The sequence below is a fragment of the Pseudophryne corroboree genome, chromosome 6, assembly GCF_028390025.1.
Source record: "Pseudophryne corroboree isolate aPseCor3 chromosome 6, aPseCor3.hap2, whole genome shotgun sequence".
In the NCBI taxonomy this organism is placed as follows: Eukaryota; Metazoa; Chordata; class Amphibia; order Anura; family Myobatrachidae; genus Pseudophryne; species Pseudophryne corroboree.
This window is the reverse complement of record NC_086449.1, coordinates 132,506,571-132,531,737: the sequence shown is the minus strand read 5'-3', so window position 1 is coordinate 132,531,737 and position 25,167 is coordinate 132,506,571. Positions and strand designations below refer to the sequence as shown.

At 48.6% G+C, this 25,167-nt stretch overlaps 1 protein-coding gene across 9 annotated transcripts in view; it reads left to right on the top strand.

Annotated features, from left to right (window-relative positions):
- Positions 1 to 25,167, top strand: part of CDCA2 (cell division cycle associated 2) — a 231,577-nt gene that overhangs the window by 156,130 nt on the left and 50,280 nt on the right. For 8 of the 9 annotated variants that reach the window (XM_063931858.1, XM_063931857.1, XM_063931859.1 and 5 more), the window contains 2 exons: positions 5,037 to 5,224; positions 6,374 to 6,431. In XM_063931858.1, coding sequence (XP_063787928.1) covers positions 5,037 to 5,224; positions 6,374 to 6,431 — 246 coding nt within the window. The remainder of the gene's footprint in view (positions 1 to 5,036; positions 5,225 to 6,373; positions 6,432 to 25,167) is intronic. The other variant, XM_063931854.1, reaches the window with a different exon arrangement.

Here is a 25,167-nt window from a genome sequence, read left to right as displayed (position 1 = left end):
AAAATCCACCTTTTTACCCCAGGTCACTCCACATCAGCAGAAAAAGACACCGTCTTTTCAATCTCAGTCCTTTCGTTCCCATAAGTACAAGCGAGCAAAAGGCCACTCCTTTCTGCCCCGGGGCAGAGGAAGAGGAAAAAGACTGCACCATGCAGCCGCTTCCCAAGAGCAGAAGCCCTCCCCTGCTTCTGCCAAGTCTTCAGCATGACGCTGGGGCTTTACAAGCAGACTCAGATATGGTGGGGGCCCGTCTCAAAAATTTCAACGCGCAGTGGGCTCACTCGCAAGTGGATCCCTGGATTCTACAGGTAGTATCGCAGGGGTACAAACTGGAATTCGAGGCGTTTCCCCCTCATCGTTTCCTGAAGTCTGCTTTACCAAAGTCTCCCTCCGACAGGGAGGCAGTTCTAGAAGCCATTCACAAGCTGTATTCCCAGCAGGTGATAATCAAGGTACCCCTCCTGCAACAAGGAAAGGGGTATTATTCCACGCTGTTTGTGGTACCGAAGCCGGACGGCTCGGTGAGACCAATTTTAAATCTGAAATCCTTGAACACTTACATAAAAAGGTTCAAATTCAAGATGGAGTCACTCAGAGCAGTGATAGCGAACCTGGAAGAAGGGGACTATATGGTGTCTCTGGACATCAAAGATGCTTATCTCCACGTCCCGATATACCCTTCTCACCAAGGGTACCTCAGGTTTGTAGTACAAAACTGTCATTATCAGTTTCAGACGCTGCCGTTTGGATTGTCCACGGCACCTCGGGTCTTTACCAAGGTAATGGCCGAAATGATGATTCTTCTACGAAGAAAAGGCATTTCAATTATCCCTTACTTGGACGATCTCCTGATAAGGGCAAGATCCAGGGAACAGTTAGAAGTCGGAGTAGCACTATCTCAGGTAGTGTTACGTCAGCACGGGTGGATTCTAAATATTCCAAAATCGCAGCTGATTCCAACGACACGTCTACTGTTCCTAGGAATGATTCTGGACACAGTCCAGAAGAAGGTGTTTCTCCCGGAGGAGAAGGCCAGGGAGTTATCCGAGCTAGTCAGGAACCTCCTAAAACCAGGACAGGTCTCAGTGCATCAGTGCACGAGGGTCCTGGGGAAAATGGTGGCTTCTTACGAAGCGATTCCATTCGGAAGATTCCATGCAATGGGATCTACTGGACAAATGGTCCGGATCGCATCTGCAGATGCATCAGCGGATAACCCTGTCGCCAAGGACAAGGGTGTCTCTCCTGTGGTGGCTGCAGAGTGCTCATCTACTAGAGGGCCGCAGATTTGGCATTCAGGATTGGATCCTGGTAACCACGGATGCCAGCCTGAGAGGCTGGGGAGCAGTCACACAGGGAAGGAATTTCCAGGGCCTGTGGTCAAGCTTGGAAACGTCTCTTCATATAAACATTCTGGAACTAAGGGCCATTTACAATGCCCTAAGTCAAGCAAAACCTCTGCTTCAGGGTCAGGCGGTGTTGATCCAATCGGACAACATCACGTCAGTCGCCCACGTAAACAGACAGGGCGGCACGAGAAGCAGGAGGGCAATGGCAGAAGCTGCAAGGATTCTTCGCTGGGCGGAAAATCATGTGATAGCACTGTCAGCAGTATTCATTCCGGGAGTGGACAACTGGGAAGCAGACTTCCTCAGCAGACACGACCTTCACCCGGGAGAGTGGGGACTTCACCCAGAAGTCTTCCACCTGATTGTAAACCGTTGGGAAAAACCAAAGGTGGACATGATGGCGTCACGTCTAAACAAAAAACTGGACAGATATTGCGCCAGGTCAAGGGACCCTCAGGCAATAGCAGTGGACGCTCTGGTAACGCCGTGGGTGTACCAGTCAGTGTATGTGTTCCCTCCTCTGCCTCTCATACCAAAAGTACTGAGAATCATAAGAAGGAGAGGAGTAAGAACTATACTCGTGGTTCCGGATTGGCCAAGACGGACTTGGTACCCGGAACTTCAAGAGATGCTCACGGACGAACCGTGGCCTCTACCTCTAAGAAAGGACCTGCTACTGCAGGGGCCTTGTCTGTTCCAAGACTTACCGCGGCTGCGTTTGACGGCATGGCGGTTGAACGCCGGATCCTGAGGGAAAAAGGCATTCCAGAAGAAGTCATCCCTACTCTGGTCAAAGCCAGGAAGGACGTAACCGCAAAACATTATCACCGCATTTGGCGTAAATATGTTGCGTGGTGTGAGGCCAAGAAGGCCCCTACAGAGGAATTTCAACTGGGTCGTTTCCTTCATTTCCTGCAAACAGGACTGTCTATGGGCCTAAAATTAGGGTCCATTAAGGTTCAAATTTCGGCCCTGTCGATTTTCTTCCAGAAAGAACTGGCTTCAGTACCTGAAGTTCAGACATTTGTAAAAGGGGTGCTGCACATACAGCCTCCTTTTGTGCCTCCAGTGGCACCTTGGGATCTCAATGTGGTGTTGAGTTTTCTAAAGTCACATTGGTTTGAACCACTTTCCACTGTGGACTTAAAATATCTCACATGGAAGGTGTCGATGCTGTTAGCCTTGGCTTCAGCCAGGCGTGTGTCAGAATTGGCGGCTTTATCATATAAAAGCCCTTACTTGATATTTCATTCTGACAGGGCGGAATTGAGGACTCGTCCTCAATTTCTACCTAAGGTGGTTTCTGCATTTCACATGAGCCAACCTATTGTGGTACCTGCGGCTACCAGGGACTTAGAGGACTCTAAGTTGCTTGACGTTGTCAGGGCCTTGAAAATATATGTTTCCAATACGGCTGGAGTCAGAAAATCTGACTCGCTGTTTATCCTGTATGCACCCAACAAGCTGGGTGCTCCTGCTTCTAAGCAGACGATTGCTCGTTGGATTTGTAGTACAATTCAGCTTGCACATTCTGTGGCAGGATTGCCACAGCCAAAATCAGTAAAAGCCCATTCCACAAGGAAGGTGGGCTCATCTTGGGCGGCTGCCCGAGGGGTCTCGGCTTTACAACTTTGCCGAGCAGCTACTTGGTCAGGGGCAAACACGTTTGCTAAATTCTACAAATTTGATACCCTGGCTGAGGAGGACCTGGAGTTCTCTCATTGGGTGCTGCAGAGTCATCCGCACTCTCCCGCCCGTTTGGGAGCTTTGGTATAATCCCCATGGTCCTTACGGAGTCCCAGCATCCACTAGGACGTCAGAGAAAATAAGATTTTACTTAACGATAAATCTATTTCTCGTAGTCCGTAGTGGATGCTGGGCGCCCATCCCTAGTGCGGATTGTCTGCAATACTTGTATATAGTTATTGTTACAAAAATTCGGGTTATTATTGTTGTGAGCCATCTTTTCAGAGGCTCCTTTGCGTTTATCATACTGTTAACTGGGTTCAGATCACAAGTTGTACGGTGTGATTGGTGTGGCTGGTATGAGTCTTACCCGGGATTCAATATCCTTCCTTATTATGTACGCTCGTCCGGGCACAGTATCCTAACTGAGGCTTGGAGGAGGGTCATAGGGGGAGGAGCCAGTGCACACCACCTGATCCTTAAGCTTTTATTTTGTGCCCTGTCTCCTGCGGAGCCGCTATATCCCCATGGTCCTTACGGAGTCCCAGCATCCACTACGGACTACGAGAAATAGATTTATCGGTAAGTAAAATCTTATTTTTCACAAGATTATTCATCTGACTCTGGGGACCACCACCAACCCCCTTTTGAACGTATAGGTTTCCGTATACGGACCCTAAAATATTATGTGACGTAGTTGGTCATTAATCATCCATCCTCCTTGGATATTTGCAGCAGATAGCACATGACTGCTACAAACCAAGAAGGGGTCTAGTGCGGGGTTTTCTACTCCTGATTCTTTTGCGAGAAAAATAGTTGTGCTTACCAACCTATGCCATCCCTTTCCTGTTATTGATGTGTAATGCAAAGGTCTATAGTTGCTATGGTCTTCCCTCATGTTATATGGTTTCACTTGACTGGTAGAAAGTAACAAAGATTTTTTTGAAATGACAAAGTGTTATATGTCAGTTATGAGCAAGTGTTATATGTCAGTTATGAGTTATTTATTACCAGTTATTTATATAGCGCACACACATTCCTCAGCACTTTACAGAGCATATTTTTGGCCATTTACCTCAGTCCCTGCCCCAGTGGAGCTTACTGTCTATATTCCCTACCACATGCACACGCACACACTAGGGTAATTTTTGTTGGGAGGCAATTGACCTACCAGTATATTTTTGAATTGTGGGAGGAAACCGGAGTACCCGGAGGAAACCCACACAAGTACGGGGAGAATATACCAACTCTGCACAGTTAGGGCCATGGTGGGAATCGAATCCATGACCTCAGTGCTGTGAAGCAGTAATGCTAACCATTACACCATCCGTACTGGCCATGTTAATGGCATATAAATGATAATTTAGCTGTTTCTTGGCCTTCCTTACTCTTTGTGGGCCTGATTCTCAGTTTATTGTAATGCTGATGTTCAGGAAGCTGAGCGATTCTTTGCCCCAACAGCGCCTGCGTTACAGAGTGAATGCACAAAGCTGCGGTTGCGATTGGGTCAGACGCTATTAGAATGTGGCAGCAAAGTGATGGCCGGTGGCTGTTAGTGCCCTCAGCAATGGTCCGTTCGGTGGATGTGTTATGGGAGAGTCGCAGCATCTGTCAGAGCAAGCCGCTGCATTCCCAGACGTACAGCCGCAGGCATAAGATGCCAGACGGAGATGCTGCACCTGCTATAGGTAGGACCAGTGCAGATTTCGATGGTGAGACTGATCCTGGCGTATAAGGATGCACCAATCAGTATTGCAGTGAGCGTCTCTTTTCCCTTGCACATTTTTTAAGTGTGTAGCGGCATTTGCATAAGGTCGCAGACGTGTGACCGCCAATAGACACTGCTGCATGCGACTTGCAATCAGGCTCCACATCTCACCATGGACACAGTTGCTATTAAGAACCATAGGCGTCATAGACCCATAGCATGTCTTTTGCATAGCTCATTTTCATGGAATCTGTAATTACAACTCAGTATGGTTTCTGTGTTTGGTGTCGCAGCAGAGGGGCAGACTGCCGAAGTCCCCGCCATACCGAGGTCTACGAGATGCCAGAAGAAGAAAGTGATGTTTGCCAATCTCCTGAGTCCTCCTCAGTCTGACAGCATTCTGTACCAGGACCATCCCCAGAGATCAGCCAACCCACACCTTCGTCCTGTACTGAAAAAGACCCCCCGGAGAGATTTCAGGGTGAGTACCCAGCTAAAGGGCCGTTTCACACGCGGTGGTTTTGGCTGGATGGCAAAAAGCAGAACAAACTTTGTCCGGCTTTTTTCCATCCGGCAGTGTCTTTCACACACAACGGCTTTGAGCCGTGTTTAATGCTGTGCACATGCGCAGCAGCAGGAGTGGCTTGAAGAAAAAAACGTTGTGTGTGTGAAAGCTCCCCTTCACACACGCGGTTCACTGCCTACAAGAACGGCACTTTTCAGTGGATATTTCCAGCTGCAACCCGGGAGCCGGGGCCGTGCCGTGTGAAAGGACCCTACCACTTTGATTATTAATTACAATACCGACTCGGGAAAAAGCCATCCGGCTTATTCCCGCCCGGCAAAAACCGATGCGTGTGAAACAGCCCAAAGTCCATCTTTACGCTTATACAAGTCTGTTTCTGATGCAGGGTTTTATGTAACAGCCTGCGAGCTGCAGACTGTCCGGGAATTCCAGCAGGTCTGCCCGTATTTTTAGAGCGGAAATCATTTACAAGCAAAAACCAGGTTGGTTTTGCCTTGCAAATGATTGGGGCTTTAAAAATACTGGCAGACTCCCCGGAATTCCCGCAACGCCTGCAGCTCCCAGGCTGTTACCCAAGCTTAGTTTGGCGTATATCGGGCAGTCTGTATGCCTGATGTATGTGTGCCCGTGGTCCCTAGTAACATTGTCAGGTTTAATGTGCTGCGCATGGTTGTATAATAATAAAGGATGGAATATGATTGTTCCTTCCTTCATTAAATTTGCTCCAGTGTGTATGAACAATCTGTGTTGACCGGCATTCCTTCCGACATCCGAACGAATCCCCGTCGCTCCAGTGTGTACCCAGCTAAAGCCTTGGAGAGAGAAAAAGTACCAACCAGCCATTTCCAAACTGCCATATTGCAGGGTTTGTTTGAAAAATGACAGGAGCTGGTTGGTTAGTACCTTATCTCTCTCCAAGGCTTAGTAAATAGACCCCTTGGAATTTTACTATATAGAATAGAACAGAAGTGAGCAATTCTATTCATTGTAGCATGAGCTGGATGCTGGTACCACAGCGGCTAAAACGTGACAACATTCAGTGGTGTTATGTCTTAGCTAATCTGCCTCTAACAATTTGCCTTTCCATTTTTTTTATCTCTACAGTATGGCGATATAGAAGAGAGCAGCATATTCTTTTCATTACAAGAATCCTCCGATAATGGTGAGGAACTGTCTTATCCCCATTAGTTATGTTCTATAGGTAGGAAGTACATTCTGACAATATTAGTAATGCTTGTCTTTATATATATATATATATATCTTTCTTTCTTTCTTTCTTTTCTTTTCTTTTCTTTTCTTTTCTTTTCTTTTCTTCTTGTTTTTATCGTCTTTGATCATTCCTTATTTAAGCTACCGGGACGTTAAAGTCTACAGCTACTGAGATTGTGCAAATGGATGCAACAGTAAAAACAACAATAAATACCTAAATAGCAACATAATCAGAAACTACTTATACAATATGATGTTGCTCTTTAATACAAATATGGTGATGTGCCCTTTAAAGACTAAAACATTTCTTTATATTTGTGAACTTGTCCATATCCTGGTAGAGCTTCGTATATTTGGAAGAGGACTTGTTCCTGGTAGTGGGTTTATTGTTTAAATTTTTTATTAAATGGGTTAGTAGTATTGAAATCACCAGTGTGATACTGTTGGTAGTGTATAGGAGAAGACTGCACAAGTGATGATACAGTATACTGAGGCTTCAATGTGCAGTGGATCACTGCAACATCCTCATAATAAATCTAAGTAATGTTACATGAGTCCCAATGTTATTCCATTCATAAGTCACAGATAGTGATCATGGATAGAATTTGGATGCAGGGAACTTTTATTTCTCTGACGTCCTAAGTGGATGCTGGGACTCCGTAAGGACCATGGGGAATAGCGGCTCCGCAGGAGACTGGGCACAACTATAAAGAAAGCTTTAGACTACTGGTATGCACTGGCTCCTCCCACTATGACCCTCCTCCAGACTTCAGTTAGAATCTTGTGCCCGGCTGAGCTGGATGCACACTAGGGGCTCTCCTGAGCTCCTAGAAAGAAAGTAATTTAGGTTTTTTATTTTACAGTGAGATCTGCTGGCAACAGACTCACTGCAGCGAGGGACTAAGGGGAGAAGAAGCGAACCTACCTAACAGGTGGTAGTTTGGGCTTCTTAGGCTACTGGACACCATTAGCTCCAGAGGGATCGACAGCAGGACCCGACCTTGATGTTCGTTCCCGGAGCCGCGCCGCCGTCCCCCTTACAGAGCCAGAAGCATGAAGAGGTCCGGAAAATCGGCGGCAGAAGACTTCGGTCTTCACCAAGGTAGCGCACAGCACTGCAGCTGTGCGCCATTGCTCCTCATGTACACCTCACACTCCGGTCACTGATGGGTGCAGGGCGCTGGGGCGGCGCCCTGAGGGCAATATTACACACCTTGGCTGGCAAATATACACCATATATAGTCCCAGAGGCTATATAGGTGTAAATTAATACCCCTGCCAGAGTTTCAAAAACGCGGGAGAAGTCCGCCGAAAAAGCGGCGGGGCCAACTCCCTCAGCACACTGGCGCCATTTTTCCCTCACAGCTCCGCTGGAAGGAAGCTCCCTGGCTCTACCCTGCAGTCTACAAGCTACAGAAGGGTAAAAAAGAGAGGGGGGGCACTAAATTTAGGCGCAGGATATATATATATATATATATATATAAAGCAGCTATAAGGGAAAACACTCATTTATAGTGGGATCCCTGTATTATATAGCGCTCTGGTGTGTGCTGGCATACTCTCTCTCTGTCTCCCCAAAGGGCTTTGTGGGGTCCTATCCTCTGTCAGAGCATTCCCTGTGTGTTTGCGGTGTGTCGGTACGGCTGTGTCGACCTGTTTGATGAGGAGGCTTATGTGGAGGCGGAGCAGATGCCTGTAAATGTGATGTCACCCCCTGCGGGGTCGACACCTGAGTGGATGGTGCTGTGGAAGGAATTACGCGACAGTGTCGACTCCTTGCATAAAAGGTTTGACGACATACCAAATGTGGGACAGCCGGCTTCTCAGCCTGTGCCTGCCCAGGCTTCTCAAAAGCCATCAGGGGCTCTAAAACGCCCGCTACCTCAGATGGCAGACACAGATGTCGACACGGATACTGACTCCAGTGTCGACGACGATGAGACTAATGTAACTTCCAGTAGGGCCACACGTTACATGATTGAGGCAATGAAAAATGTGTTGCACATTTCTGATGTTACCCCCGGTACCACAAAAAAGGGTATTATGTTTGGAGGAAAAAACTACCAGTAGCTTTTCCTCCATCTGAGGAGTTAAATGAAGTGTGTGAAGAAGCGTGGGCTTCCCCTGATAAGAAGCTGGTAATTTCTAAGAGGTTACTAATGGCGTACCCTTTCCCGCCAGAGGATAGGGCACGTTGGGAAACATCCCTTAGAGTGGATAAAGCGCTCACACGCTTGTCAAAGAAGGTGGCACTACCGTCTCCGGATACGGCCGCCCTGAAGGAATCTGCTGATAGAAAGCAGGAGACTATCCTGAAATCTATATATACACACACAGGTGTTATACTGAGACCAGCTATTGCTTCAGCATGGATGTGCTAGACAGGGACACTATATTGCTAACCGTAGAGCATATAAAAGACGCACTTTTATACATGAGGGATGCACAGAGGGATATTTGCCGGCTGGCATCCAAAATTAGTGCAATGTCCATTTCTGCCAGGAGAGGGTTATGGACTCGGCAGTGGACAGGAGATGCAGATTCCAAAAGGCACATGGAAGTTCTGCCTTATAAGGGTGAGGAGTTGTTCGGGGATGGTCTCTCGGACCTCGTTTCCACAGCAACAGCTGGGAAGTCTACATTTTTACCCCATGTTCCCTCACAGCCAAAGAAAGCACCGTATTATCAGGTACAGTCCTTTCGGCCCAATAGGGGCAAGCGGGTTAAAGGCGCGTCCTTTCTGCCCAGAGGCAGAGGTAGGGGAAAAAAGCTGCAGCATACAGCCAGTTCCCAGGAGCAAAAGTCCTCCCCCGCTTCCTCTAAGTCCACAGCATGACGCTGGGGCTCCACAGGCGGAGCCAGGTACGGTGGGGGCCCGTCTCAAATATTTAATCAATCAGTGGGCTCGCTCACGGGTGGATCCCTGGATTTTTCAGATAGTATCTCAGGGGTACAAGCTGGAATTCGAGACGTCTCCCCCCCGCCGTTTCCTCAAATCTGCCTTGCCAACCACTCCCTCAGGCAGGGAGGCAGTGTTACAGGCAATTCACAAGCTGTATTCACAACAGGTGATAGTGAAGGTACCCCTACTTCAACAAGGACGGGGTTACTATTCCACAATGTTTGTGGTACCGAAACCGGACGGTTCGGTGAGACCCATTTTAAATTTGAAATCCTTGAACACATATATAAAAAAATTCAAGTTCAAGATGGAATCGCTCAGGGCGGTTATTGCAAGCCTGGACGAGGGGGATTACATGGTATCACTGGACATCAAGGATGCTTACCTGCATGTCCCCATTTACCATCCTCACCAGGAGTACCTCAGATTTGTGGTACAGGATTGTCATTATTAATTCCAGACGTTGCCGTTCGGTCTATCCACGGCTCCGAGGGTCTTTACCAAGGTAATGGCCGAAATGATAATACTCCTTCGAAAGAAGGGAGTTTTAATTATCCCGTACTTGGACGATCTCCTGATAAAGGCGAGGTCCAGAGAGCAGTTGTTGGTCGGGGTAGCACTATCTCGGGAGGTGCTACAACAGCACGGCTGCATTCTAAACATTCCAAAGTCGCAGCTGGTCCCTACGACACGTCTACTGTTCCTGGGGATGGTTCAGGACACAGAACAGAAAAAAGTGTTTCTCCCGGAGGAGAAGGCCAAGGAGCTGTCATCTCTAGTCAGAGGCCTCCTAAAACCAAAACAGGTGTCGGTGCATCACTGCACGCGGATCCTGGGAAAGATGGTAGCTTCCTACGAAGCGATTCCATTCGGCAGGTTTCATGCAAGAACCTTTCAGTGGGACCTGTTGGACAAGTGGTCCGGATCGCATCTTCAGATGCATCGGCTGATAACCCTGTCTCCAAGGACAAGGTTGTCTCTGCTGTGGTGGCTGCAGAGTGCTCATCTTCAAGAGGGCCGCAGATTCGGCATACAGGACTGGGTCCTGGTGACCACGGATGCCAGCCTTCGAGGTTGGGGGGCAGTCACACAGGGAATACACTTCCAAGGACTATGGTCAAGTCAGGAGACTTCCCTGCACATAAATATTCTGGAACTAAGGGCCATTTACAATGCCCTAAGTCAGGCAAAACCCCTGCTTCAGAACCAGCCGGTACTGATCCAGTCAGACAACATCACGGCGGTCGCCCATGTAAACCGACAGGGCGGCACGAGAAGCAGGACGGCAATGGCAGAAGCCACAAGGATTCTCAGATGGGCGGAAAATCACGTGTTAGCACTGTCAGCAGTGTTCATTCCGGGAGTGGACAACTGGGAAGCAGACTTCCTCAGCAGGCACGACCTCCACCCGGGAGAGTGGGGACTTCATCCAGAAGTCTTTCAAATGATTGTAAACCGTTGGGAAAGGCCACAGGTGGACATGATGGCATCCCGCCTAAACAAAAAGCTAGAAAGATATTGCGCCAGGTCAAGAGACCCGCAGGCGATAGCTGTGGACGCTCTAGTGACACCGTGGGTGTACCGGTCGGTTTATGTGTTCCCTCCTCTTCCTCTCATACCAAAGGTACTGAGGATAATACGGAGAAGAGGAGTAAGAACTATACTCATTGTTCCGGATTGGCCAAGAAGAGCTTGGTACCCGGAACTTCAAGAAATGATCTCAGAGGACCCATGGCCTCTACCGCTAATACAAGACCTGCTGCAGCAGGGGCCCTGTCTGTTCCAAGACTTACCGCGGCTGCGTTTGACGGCATGGCGGTTGAACACCGGATCCTGAAGGAAAAGGGCATTCCGGAGGAAGTCATTCCTACGCTGATTAAAGCTAGGAAAGAAGTAACCGCAAACCATTATCACCGCATATGGCGAAAATATGTTGCTTGGTGTGAGGCCAGGAAGGCCCCAACGGAGGAATTTCAGCTGGGCCGTTTCCTGCACTTCCTACAGTCAGGGGTGACTATGGGCCTTAAATTGGGTTCCATTAAGGTCCAGATTTCGGCTCTATCGATTTTCTTCCAGAGAGAACTGGCTTCACTACCTGAAGTTCAGACTTTTGTTAAGGGAGTGCTGCATATTCAGCCCCCTTTTGTGCCTCCAGTGGCACCTTGGGATCTCAACGTGGTGTTGGATTTCCTAAAGTCACATTGGTTTGAGCCACTGAAAACCGTGGATTTGAAATATCTCACGTGGAAAGTGGTCATGTTGTTGGCCTTGGCTTCGGCCAGGCGTGTATCAGAATTGGCGGCTTTGTCATGTAAAAGCCCTAATCTGATTTTCCATATGGATAGGGCAGAATTGAGGACTCGTCCCCAGTTTCTCCCTAAAGTGGTATCAGCTTTTCATCTGAACCAACCTATCGTGGTGCCTGCGACTACAAAAGACTTGGAGGCTTCCAAGTTGTTGGACGTAGTCAGGGCCCTGAAAATATATGTTTCCAGGACAGCTGGAGTCAGAAAGACTGACTCGCTCTTTATCCTGTATGCGCCCAACAAGTTGGGTGCACCTGCTTCAAAGCAGACTATTGCTCGCTGGATCTGTAGTACGATTCAGCTTGCACATTCTGCGGCTGGACTGCCGCATCCTAAATCAGTGAAAGCCCATTCCACGAGGAAGGTGGGCTCTTCTTTGGCGGCTGCCCGAGGGGTCTCGGCTCTTTAACTTTGCCGAGCAGCTACTTGGTCGGGGTCAAACACGTTTGCTAAATTCTACAAGTTTGACACCCTGGCTGAGGAGGTCCTAGAGTTTGCCCATTCGGTGCTGCAGAGTCATCCGCACTCTCCCGCCCGTTTGGGAGCTTTGGTATAATCCCCATGGTCCTTACGGAGTCCCAGCATCCACTTAGGACGTCAGAGAAAATAAGAATTTACTCACCGGTAATTCTATTTCTCGTAGTCCGTAGTGGATGCTGGGCGCCCATCCCAAGTGCGGATTGTCTGCAATACTTGTACATAGTTATTGCTTAACTAAAGGGTTATTGTTGAGCCATCTGTTGAGAGGCTCAGTTGTTATCATACTGTTAACTGGGTATTGTATCACAAGTTATACGGTGTGATTGGTGTGGCTGGTATGAGTCTTACCCGGGATTCAAAATCCTTCCTTATTGTGTCAGCTCTTCCGGGCACAGTATCCTAACTGAAGTCTGGAGGAGGGTCATAGAGGGAGGAGCCAGTGCACACCAGTAGTCTAAAGCTTTCTTTATAGTTGTGCCCAGTCTCCTGCGGAGCCGCTATTCCCCATGGTCCTTACGGAGTCCCAGCATCCACTACAAACTACGAGAAATAGAATTACCGGTGAGTAAATTCTTATTTTTGTACCACCAATCGCTGATTTTGTTGTAGATTTGTAGAGCCTTCAAAAACAGACTCAAAACTTTCTTGTTTACTCAAGCATTTCCCTAACGTCCCTTTATTTACTATCTCTATGTTCTCTGTATTTTATGAAAAGTTTTTCTGTACTTTTTTTTCTGTACTGTATCATGTTCATTCTAACTATTAAGCTCATTGAGTCCTATTGAAGAGGGGTCACCCTGAAAACAGCATAGGGAGTTATTCTAAAGACCCTGTGCTCATTACTTCATGTGCCTTGTGACCCTTGGTTGCCATGGTAGTCACATGGCACTTTCTAAACTACCATAGTGATTTATGTTTATAATATTTAAACACCTATTTCTCTAGCATCGATAAGGGATATTGGGGGAGAATAGTACGATGGGGTATAGACTGGGTACAAAGGAGCCAGTGCACTTTAAATTTCTTCCACTGGGTGTGCTCCAACCCTCTATGCCCCCTCCTACAGGCAGTTTAGAAAACAGTGCCCTCAGGAAAGGATGCACACACTGCAGCTCCAGAGAGTTCTCTTCAATTTCTTTTAAATCTTTCATTTTATCTGGGCAACAGCATACCTGCACCATGGGAGTGGGGGGGTCACTGGCCTTTTGAGGTGCAGAGCCGTTTCCCCACTGCATGACCACCGTCCTGAGGGGTTGTTGTTCAGCGGGGCACTGCGCCTTGGCTGTCAGCATGCCGCACCGCCCCTAACGCTGCCTGAAGGTGACATCGGTGGTGAGTACAAACCAGGGGCAGCTGACCACGGGTGCGGCGTATGGGACCCTCATGGGGGGGGTTCCCGCTAAGATCCCCCGTGTAGAACTGGCACAACAGGGCTTAACTACCACTTGTGTGATGTTTCTAGGCTTAAAAGGAGACTTTCGGAGCTACTCAAAGCGGGACCTGAGGCGTTTGGCGCCCTGCTCTGCTTACTGCAGCCACAGACAGCACACACAGCGCTTCCTGATCCTACAGACACGCTGGATATCTGGAACAGGGTGTAGCAAAGGGGGAGAGCCGCTTGTGTACACTATCCTGAGCCTATTTAGGAGAATAATTGTTAGTGTTTACTGTATTATAGAGAGCTGACAGCCACACTGGGGCTGTGCAGCTCAGGGTGTGCTGGTGTCCTCTCGCATACAGTAAGAGCAGGCTTGCATTATAACTGTCTGTGTGTATGTTATTGTGCTTAATGTGAAACATGAGTAAACACAAGCTGTGCAGTGTATGTCACACTAGATTCTCTCCCTTATATAATGACTGTTTCCTTTGAACAATGCAGTCAATCTTCACAAATCCATGAATGAGCTGGGGAAGAGGGTCCAGAGCCCCACTGGTTAGGGTCTCTTAAGACTATGATGTCAGATATGTCATCCCAGCTTACTGCTAATGTGCAGAAAACTCAGCTACTGCAACAAGCTGTTGCAGATTTAGCTGCTAGGGCAGATGCACAGCCCCCCCCTCTCTCATGCAGGGCCACAGAAGCGTGGTTTGCCTGCTATATTATCTGATACAGATGACGATGTCCAGGATGATGGGGATGACCCGGATCCCGTTGATGGGGATCCAGATGCGGATCGGGGTATTGAACCCCTTATTTTAGCTATAAGGGATGTGTTAAAGCTCCATCTAGAGGACGCTGCATCACAGCAGTCGTTTTTCTTTGGACTAAACAAGCCTAATGTCACTTTCCCTGATTCTACAGAATTAGATAACTTATTCAAATAGGCCTGGAAACATCCAGACAAAAAATTCCAAGTGTCCAATAGTTTTTCTCTTACGTCCTAGAGGATGCTGGGGTCCATTTAGTACCATGGGGTATAGACTGGTCCTTTGGGAGCCACTGGCACTTTAAGAGTTTAATAGTGTGGGCTGGCCCCTCCCTCTATGCCCCTCCCACGAGACTCGGTTTAGAAAATGTGCCCGGAGAAGCTGGTCACAGCTAGGGGAGCTCCTAGGAGTTTTTCTAGTTTTTTTTTTTTTTTCTAAGCGTTGTTAGGTACAGGAAGGCTGCTGGCAACAGCCTCTCTGCTTTGTGGGACTTAGGGGGGTAGGAACCAACTCTTGAAGTTAATGGTTGTCTATCTCCGCTGACGGGACACTGAGCTCCTGAGGGTGCTGATCGCAAGCCGACGAGGCGCCGCGCACTCCCGCAGCACGGCCGCCACCCCCTAACAAAGCCAGAAGAAAGAAGAGTGGTGAGTACAGCGCCGGAGGCCCGGTTAGCACAAGGGTGGGAGCGCAGCTCTGACAGGCTGCGCTCCACGAAGGCTCAGCAACATGCATATGTAGACGCTGCTGAGGGGCGTACAGGGCCAGCGCAATCACCCTAAGACCGGTAAATACAGCTAACAAGGGCTAATCCTGCTGTTAGCATCAAAGACCTCAGACCAGTATAACCTATTAAGGTTAGTTAGTTAGCGCCGGGCTTTTATCAAAATAACTGCCCACAAGGGCGCTGTGTGGCTGGCTCCTCATACTCGGTGACTCTTCGAAGGTACTCTGTGGGAAAATGTGTCTGACATTTCCTGTATATGTGTGTAAGTGTATATATCCACATTACCATGTCTAAGGGCTCTGTGTCATGTGCTGCAGAGTGTGTATCTTCTCCGGAGGAGTCTATTCCATGCACTCAGGACTGCAATGGGCTTTCCCAGCCTTCTGAATCCGAATCCCCATGGATGGATTCTTTAAGGCGAGTGATATCCCAGATTTCATCAAGGATGTCGCATAATGAGAAAGAGACGCAGTTTTTGAGAGAATCTGTAGAGGGTTTGAAGTATTCAGCTCCCACTACTTCCTCAAATACCCCACCTACATACCCCCAAAAAATGAACACTTGCCCAGATAATGCAAGTTGACACTGATACCGACTCTGATACATGGGATGGTGATGGGGATATGCAGGGGGTGATGCATCCCTTGCTAAAGGGGTGCAGCTAATGATTGAAGCCATTAGGGATGTTTTACATATTTCTGAGAGGGTACCTGAACAAGTAGAGGAATCTTATTTTACAGAAAATAAATCCTCGCTTACCTTCCCCGCTTCTAAGGAGTTAAACTCTTTATTTGAAAAATCCTGGGAAAACCCAGAGAAAAATTCAGATCCCTAAAAGAATTCTCATTGCTTTCCCATTCCCTGAAGATGATAGAAAGAAGTGGGAAAACCCACCTGTAGTAGACGCTTCTGTATCTAGGTTGTCTAAAAAGGTGGTTTTACCTGTCCCTGGTTCAACTGCCTTAAAAGAGATGGCTGACCGCAAGATTGATTAAGACTACGCTCAAATCACTATACACTGCTACAGGCGTGGCTTTAAGGCCCACTATTTCTTGTGCATGGATTTCTAAAGCCATAGTAAAGTGGTCAGGCACATTACTAGAGGACTTGGATACTATGGATAGGAGTAACATTGACTTGTTTTTACGTCACATACAGGATTCTGCTGGCTTCATGGTGGAGACCATGAAGGATCTTGGCATGCTGAATGCAATGGCTACTTCCATGACGGTCTCGGCACTCAGAGGACTCTGGCTACGCCAATGAACTGCAGATGCAGAATCCAAGAAAAGTGTGGAGAACCTACCCTTCACAGGTCAGGCTCTGTTTGGGGATGCGTGGATCTCCACAGCAACTGCGGGTAAGTCAACCTTTCTCCCCTCAGCAGCACCACCGAATAGGAAATCTTATCCTACGTCTACACTGCAGTGCTTTCAGACTGCAAAATTTAAAAAATTCAAATCCCCTTCCACCTTCTTTAGGGGTGGTCGGGGAAAATCCAGAAAACCTGCACCAACAGGTTCTCGGGAAAAGAAACCAGGTTCTGCTGCCTCAAAATCTTCAGCATGGCGGTGGACCTCCCAGCCTGGAGATCGGGCAGGTGGGAGCGAGACTAAAAGATTTCAGTCACATCTGGGCGTCATCTTGCCGAGACCCCTGGGTGACAGAGATTGTTACCCAGGACTACAGACTGGAGTTTCAGGAACTCCCACCTCATAGATTCTTCAAATCAGGCTTACCAGTTTCGCTGACAGAAAGTGCTATCCTGCAGGAAGCTATTCGAAAATTGGTCCAAACAAATGTTATTGTTCCAGTTCCACTTCACCTAAAACACAAACCTGTTTGTGGTACCGAATCCGAATGGTTCAGTAAAGCTGATATTAAACCTAAAGTTATTGAACCCCTACTTGAGGGAATTCAAATTCAAGATGGAGTCTCTGAGAGTGGTGAACTCAGGTCTGGAGGAAGGGGAATTCCTGGTATCCCTGGATATCAAGGATGCATACATTCATATTCCGATCTGACCGCCTCACCAGGCTTATCTCAGATTTGCGCTGCTGGATTGTCACTATCTGTTCCAGGCACTGCCCTTTGGCCTCTCCACAGCACCTAGAGTGTTCACCAAGGTCATGGCAGAGATGATGCTACTCCTCCGCAGGCAAAGAGTGAACATAATTCCTTATCTGGACGAACTGCTGATAAAAGCATCTTCCAGGGAGAGGTTGTTGTAGAGTATCTCTCAGCTCAACTACTCCAGGATCATGGGTGGATCCTGAACCTTCCAAAGGTTTCACATTTGGAGCCGACAAAGAGACTGCCCTTCCTGTGGATGATACTCGACACGGAAATGCAGAGGGTGTTTCTACCGGTAGAGAAAGCATTGGTGATCCAATCAATCGTAAGGGATGTCCTGAAGCCAGCCCCGGTATCGGTTCATCAGTGCACTCGCCTTCTGGGGAAGATAATAGCCTCCTACGAGGCTCTTCAGTACGGAAGATTCCATGCGAGGTCCTTCCAACTGGATCTCCTAGACCAGGCATGTCCAAACTGCGGCCCTCCAGCTGTTGTGAAACTACATATCCCAGCATGCCCTGACACAGTTTTGCTGTCAGAGAATGCTAAAGCTGTGTCAGGGCATGCTGGGATGTGAAGTTTCTCAACAGCTGGAGGGTCGCAGTTTGGATATGCCTGTCCTAGACAAATGGTCGGGATCACATCTTCACATGCACCAGCGGGATACGCCTGTCACCGAAATCCAGAATTTCACTTCTCTGGTGGCTGCAAACTTCGCACCTACTCGAAGGCCGCAGATTCGGGATTCAGAATTGGATCCTTCTAACCATGGATGCAAGTCTCAGAGGTTGGGGAGCGGTCACCCAAGGGGAAAACTTCCAAGGAAAATGGTCAAGTCTGGAATCCATCCTTCCGATAAGCATTCTGGAACTAAGGGCCATATACAACGGCCTTCTACAAGCGGCACATCTTCTGCAAGATCAGGCCATTCAGGTTCAGTCGGACAATGTAACGGCAGTGTCCTACATATACCGACAGGACGGAACGAAGAGCAGAGCGGCAATGTCAGAGGTAACAAGAATCCTCCTCTGGGCAGAAAAGCACGCGGTGGCGCCATCAGCAATCTTCACTCCGGGAGTGGACAACTGGGAAGCGGACTTCCTCAGCATCCAGGAGAATGGGGCCTCCATCCGGAGGTGTTCGCAGAGGTGACAAGCCGATCGGGTGTACCTCAGGTAGACATGATGGCCTCTCGCCTCAACAAGAAGCTTCAGAGGTACTATTCCAGGTCGAGAGACCCACAGGCGGTGGACACACTGGTAACTCCGTGGGTGTTCCAGTCAGTGTATGTGTTCCCTCCACTTCCACTCATCTTAAGGATTATCAAACTAATAAAAAGAACAAGCGTTCAGGCGATCCTCATTGCTCTGGACTGGCCAAGCAAGGCTTGGTACGCGGATCTTCTGGAATTACTGCTGGAGGATCAGAGTCCTCTTCCTCTTTGTGAGGACCTTCTGCAACAGGGGCCGTTCGCCTATCAAGACTTACCACAGCTACGTTTGACGGCATGGAGGTTGAGTGCCAGATCTTAGCTCGGAAGGGTATTCCGAAAAAGGTAATTCCTACGCTGATACAAGCTAGGAAGGGGATTACGTCTAAACATTACCATCTGATTTGGAAAAAGTATGTGTCTTGGTGTGAATCCAAGAAGTTTCCAACGGTGGAGTTTCAACTGGGACGGTTTCTCCTCTTTCTGCAAGCAGGTCTGGATGTGGACCTACGCTTGGGCTCCATAAAGGTCCAGATTTCGGACTTGTCCAATTGGCTGCCCTCCCTGAGGTTCAGGCATTTTTGAAAGGGGTTCTGCACATCCAACCACCCTTTGTGCCTCCTATGGCACCTTGGGATCTTAATGTGGTGCTGCAGTTCCTGCAGTTGGATTGGTTTGAACCTTTGTAGGAGGTGGACGTCAAGTTTCTTACTTGGAAGATGGTCACACTGTCGGCATTGGCATCTGCTAGACGTGAGTCGGAATTGGGGGCATTGTCATGCAAGAGCCCCTACTTGATTTTCCATGACGATAGAGCTGAGCTCAGAACGCGTCAGCAATTTCTTTCGAAGGTTGTGTCAGCTTTTCATATCAACCAATCTATTGTGGTGCCATTGGCTACTGACTTCTCAATGACCTCAAAGTCCTTGGATGTGGTGAGGGCTTTAAAATTTATGTGAAGAGAACTCGTCACATGAGTTTGCACGCTTTATTTGTCCTTTATGATCCCAACCAGGTTGGGTGTCCTGCTTCTAAGCAGACGTTTTCTCGCTGGATCAGGTTTACTATACAGCATGCTTATCGACGGCAGGCTTGCCGTGTCCAAAATCTGTTAAGGCCCACTCTACTCGTAAAGTGGGTTCTTCCTTGGTGGCTGCCCGGGGTGTCTTGGCTTTACAGCTTTGCCGAGCAGCTACTTGGTCTGTGTCGGACGCGTTTGAGTTCTACGAGTTCGATACTTTGACCACATTTTAGGTCCTCAGAGGCCAATCTGTTCTGTAGGAACCTCCGTACTCTCCCTCCCGTACTGGGAGCTTTGTTACATCCCCATGGTACTAAATGGACCCCAGCATACTCTAGGACGTAAGAGGAAATAGGATTATAATTACCTACCGGTAAATCTTTTTCTCGTAGTCCGTAGAGTAGGCATTCCCAACCGCGGTCCTCAAGGCACACCAACAGTGCAGGTTTTAGTGATATCCAGGCTTCGGCACAGATGGTTAAATCAAAATTACTGAGGTACTAATTAAGTCGCCTGTGTTCAAGCCTGAATATCACTAAAACCAGGACTGTTAGTGTGCCTTGAGCACCGAGGTTGGGAAACACTGCCGTAGAGAATGCTGGCGCCCGCCCAGTGCTTCGTATTCCTGCATTGTTACTTGGTTCAGTATTGTTGTTTCAGCCGTTGCTGAATTGTTCCAAGTTGGTTAGCTTGGCTTTCCTTTTTGTTATGTGTGAGCTGGTGTGAATCTCACCACTATCTGTGTATTTCCTTCTCTCGAAGTATGTCCGTCTCCTTGGGCACAGTTTCTAGACTGAGTCTGGTGGGAGGGGCATAGAGGGAGGGGCCAGCCCACACTATTAAACTCTTAAAGTGCCAGTGGCTCCCAAAGGACCCCTCTATACCCCATGGTACTAAATGGACCCTAGCATCCTCTACAGACTACGAGAAAAGGATTTATCGGTAGGTAATTAAAATCCTATTTCTCTGACGTCCTAAGTGGATGCTGGGGACTCCGTCAGGACCATGGGGATTAGCGGCTCCGCAGGAGACGGGGCACAAAAGTAAAAGCTTTAGGATCAGGTGGTGTGCACTGGCTCCTCCCCCTATGACCCTCCTCCAAGCCTCAGTTAGATTTTTGTGCCCGGCCGAGAAGGGTGCAATCTAGGTGGCTCTCCTAAAGAGCTGCTTAGAGTAAAAGTTTGTTAGGTTTTTTATTTTCAGTGAGTCCTGCTGGCAACAGGCTCACTGCTACGAGGGACTTAGGGGAGAGAAGTGAACTCACCTGCGTGCAGGATGGATTGGCTTCTTAGGCTACTGGACACTATTAGCTCCAGAGGGAGTCGGAACACAGGTCTCACCCTGGGGTTCGTCCCGGAGCCGCGCCGCCGACCCCCCTTGCAGATGCCGAAAAGTGAAGGTCCAGAAACGGCGGCAGAAGACTCTTCAGTCTTCATAAGGTAGCGCACAGCACTGCAGCTGTGCGCCATTGTTGTCAGCACACTTCATAGCAGCGGTCACTGAGGGTGCAGGGCGCTGGGGGGGGGGCGCCCTGGGCAGCAATGATAGTACCTTATTCTGGCTAAAAATACATCACATATAGCCCCTGGGGGCTATATGGATGTATTTAACCCCTGCCAGGTCTCAGAAAAACGGGAGAAGAAGCCCGCCGAAAAGGGGGCGGGGCCTATTCTCCTCAGCACACAGCGCCATTTTCCCTCACAGAAATGCTGGTGGGAAGGCTCCCAGGCTCTTCCCTGCACTGCACTACAGAAACAGGGTTAAAACAGAGAGGGGGGGCACTTATTTGGCGATATGTATATATATATTAAAATGCTATAAGGGAAAAACACTTATATAAAGGTTGTCCCTGTATAATTATAGCGTTTTTGGTGTGTGCTGGCAAACTCTCCCTCTGTCTCCCCAAAGGGCTAGTGGGGTCCTGTCCTCTATCAGAGCATTCCCTGTGTGTGTGCTGTGTGTCGGTACGTGTGTGTCGACATGTATGAGGACGATGTTGGTGAGGAGGCGGAGCAATTGCCTGAAATGGTGATGTCACTCTCTAGGGAGTCGACACCGGAATGGATGGCTTATTTAAGGAATTACGTGATAATGTCAACACGCTGCAAGGTCGGTTGACGACATGAGACGGCCGGCAAACAAATTAGTACCTGTCCAGGCGTCTCAAACACCGTCAGGGGCTGTAAAACGCTCATTTACCTCAGTCGGTCGACACAGACACGGACACTGACTCCAGTGTCGACGGTGAAGAAACAAACGTATTTTCCTTTAGGGCCACACGTTACATGTTAAGGGCAATGAAGGAGGTGTTACATATTTCTGATACTACAAGTACCACAAGAAGGGTATTATGTGGGGTGTGAAAAAACTACCTGTAGTTTTTCCTGAATCAGATAAATTAAATGAAGTGTGTGATGATGCGTGGGTTTCCCCCGATAGAAAATTATTGGCGGTATACCCTTTCCCGCCAAAAGTTAGGGCGCGTTGGGAAACACCCTTTAGGGTGGATAAGGCGCTCACACGCTTATCAAAACAAGTGGCGGTACCGTCTCCAGATAGGGCCGCCCTCAAGGAGCCAGCTGAGAGGCTGGAAAATATCCTAAAAAGGTATATACACACATACGGGTGTTATACTGCGACCAGCAATCGCCTCAGCCTGGATGTGCAGCGCTGGGGTGGCTTGGTCGGATTCCCTACCTGAAAATATTGATACCCTTGACAGGGACAGTATTTTATTGACTATAGAGCATTTAAAGGATGCATTTCTATATATGCGAGATGCACAGAGGGATATTTGCACTCTGGCATCAAGAGTAAGTGCGATGTCCATATCTGCCAGAAGATGTTTATGGACACGACAGTGGTCAGGTGTGCAGATTCCAAACGGCACATGGAAGTATTGCCGTATAAAGGGGAGGAGTTATTTGGGGTCGGTCCATCGGACCTGGTGGCCTCGGCAACAGCTGGAAAATCCACCTTTTTTACCCCAAATCACATCTCAGCAGAAAAAGACACCGTCTTTTCAGCCTCAGTCCTTTCGTCCCCATAAGGGCAAGCGGGCAAAAGGCCAGTCATATCTGCCCAGGGATAGAGGAAAGGGAAGAAGACTGCAGTAGGCAGCCCATTCCCAGGAACAGAAGCCCTCCACAGCTTCTGCCAAGTCCTCAGCATGACGCTGGGGCCGTACAAGCGGACTCAAGTGCGGTGGGGGGTCGTCTCAAGAGTTTCAGCGCGTAGTGGGCTCACTCGCAAGTGGACCCCTGGATCCTACAAGTAGTATCCCAGGGGTACAGACTGGAAATTCGAGACGTCTCCCCCTCGCAGGCTTCTGATGTCTGCTTTACCAACGTCTTCCTCCGACAGGGAGGCAGTATTGGAAACAATTCACAAGCTGTATTCCCAGCAGGTGATAATCAAAGTACCCCTCCTACAACAAGGAAAGGGGTATTATTCCACACTATATTGTGGTACTGAAGCCAGACGGCTCGGTGAGACCTATTCTAAATGGGAAATCTTTGAACACTTACATACAAAGGTTCAAATCAAGATGGAGTCACTCAGAGCAGTGATAGCGAACCAGGAAGAAGGGGACTATATGGTGTCCCTGGACATCAAGGATGCTTACCTCCATGTCCCAAATTGCCCTTCTCACCAAGGGTACCTCAGGTTCGTGGTACGGAACTGTCACTATCAGTTTCAGACGCTGCCGTTTGGATTGTCCACGGCACCCCGGGTCTTTACCAAAGTAATGGCCGAAATGATGATTCTTCTTCAAAGAAAAGGCGTCTTAATTATCCCTTACTTGGACGATCTCCTGATAAGGGCAAGGTCCAGAGAACAGTTGGAAGTCGGAGTAGCACTATCTCAAGTAGTTCTACGACAGCACGGGTGGATTCTAAATATCCAAAATCGCAGCCGTTTCCGACGACACGTCTGCTGTTCCTAGGGATGGTTCTGGACACAGTCCGGAAAAAGGTGTTTCTCCCGGAGGAGAAAGCCAGGGAGTTATCCGAGCTAGTCAGGAACCTCCTAAAACCAGGAAAAGTGTCAGTGCATCATTGCACAAGAGTCCTGGGAAAAATGGTGGCTTATTACGAAGCGATTCCATTCGGCAGATTCCACGCAAGAACTTTTCAGTGGGATCTGCTGGACAAATGGTCCGGATCGCATTTTCAGATGCATCAGCGGATAACCCTATCTCCAAGGACAAGGATGTCTCTCCTGTGGTGGTTACAGAGTGCTCATCTTCTAGAGGGCCGCAGATTCGGCATTCAGGATTGGATGCTGGTGACCACGGAGGCCAGCCTGAGAGGCTGGGGAGCAGTCACACAGGGAAAAAATTTCCAGGGAGTGTGATCAAGTCTGGAGATTTTTCTCCACATAAATATACTGGAGCTAAGGGCAATTTACAATGCTCTAAGCTTAGCAAGACCTCTGCTTCAAGGTCAGCCGGTATTGATCCAGTGGGACAACATCACGGCAGTCGCCCACGTAAACAGACAGGGCGGCACAAGAAGCAGGAGGGCAATGGCAGAAACTGCAAGGATTTTTCGCTGGGCGGAAAATCATGTGATAGCACTGTCAGCAGTGTTCATTCCGGGAGTGGACAACTGGGAAGCAGACTTCCTCAGCAGGCACAACCTCCACCCGGGAGAGTGGGGACTTCATCGGGAAGTCTTCCACATGATTGTGAACCGTTGGAAAAGACCAAAGGTGGACATGATGGCGTCCCGCCTGAACAAAAAACTGGACAAGTATTGCGCCAGGTCAAAAGACCCTCAGGCAATAGCTGTGGACGTTCTGGTAACACCGTGGGTGTACCAGTCGGTGTATGTCTTCCCTCCTCTGCTTCTCATACCCAAGGTATTGAGAATTATAAGACGTAGAGGAGTAAGAACTATACTCGTGGCTCCGGATTGGCCAAGAAGGACTTGGTACCCGGAACTTCAAGAGATGATCACAGAGGACTAATGGCCTCTGCCGCTAAGAAGAGACTTGCTTCAGCAAGTACCATGTCTGTTCCAAGACTTACCGCGGCTGCGTTTTGACGGCATGGCGGTTGAACGCCGGATCCTGAGGGAAAAAGGCATTCCGGAAGAGGTCATTCCTACCCTGGTCAAAGCCAGGAAGGAGGTGACCGCACAACATTATCACCACATGTGGTGAAAATATGTTGCGTGGTGTGAGGCCAGGAAGGCCCCATGAAGAAATTTCAACTCGGTCGTTTCCTGCATTTCCTGCAAACAGGAGTGTCTATGGGCCTCAAATTGGGGTCCATTAAGGTTCAAATTTCGGCCCTGTCGATTTTCTTCCAGAAAGAATTGGCTTCAGTTCCTGAAGTCCAGAAGTTTGTCAAGGGAGTACTGCATATACAACCCCCTTTTGTGCCTCCAGTGGCACTGTGGGATCTCAACGTAGTTCTGGGATTCCTAAAATCACATTGGTTTAAACCGCTCAAATCTGTGGATTTGAAATATCTCACAGGGAAAGTGACCACGCTGTTGGCCCTGGCCTCGGCCAGGCGAGTGTCAGAATTGGCGGCGTTTGTCTCAAAAAAGCCCATATCTGATTGCCCATTCGGACAGGGCAGAGCTGCGGACTCATCCCCAGTTTCTCCCTAAGGTGGTGTCAGTGTTTCACCCGAACCAGCTTATTGTGGTACCTGCGGCTACTAGGGACTTGGAGGACTCCAAGTTGCTAGATGTTGTCAGGGCCCTGAAAATATAGTTTCCAGGACGGCGGGAGTCAGGAAAACTGACTTGCTGTTATCCTGTATGCACCCAACAAACTGGGTGCTCTTGCTTCTAAGCAGACGATTGCTA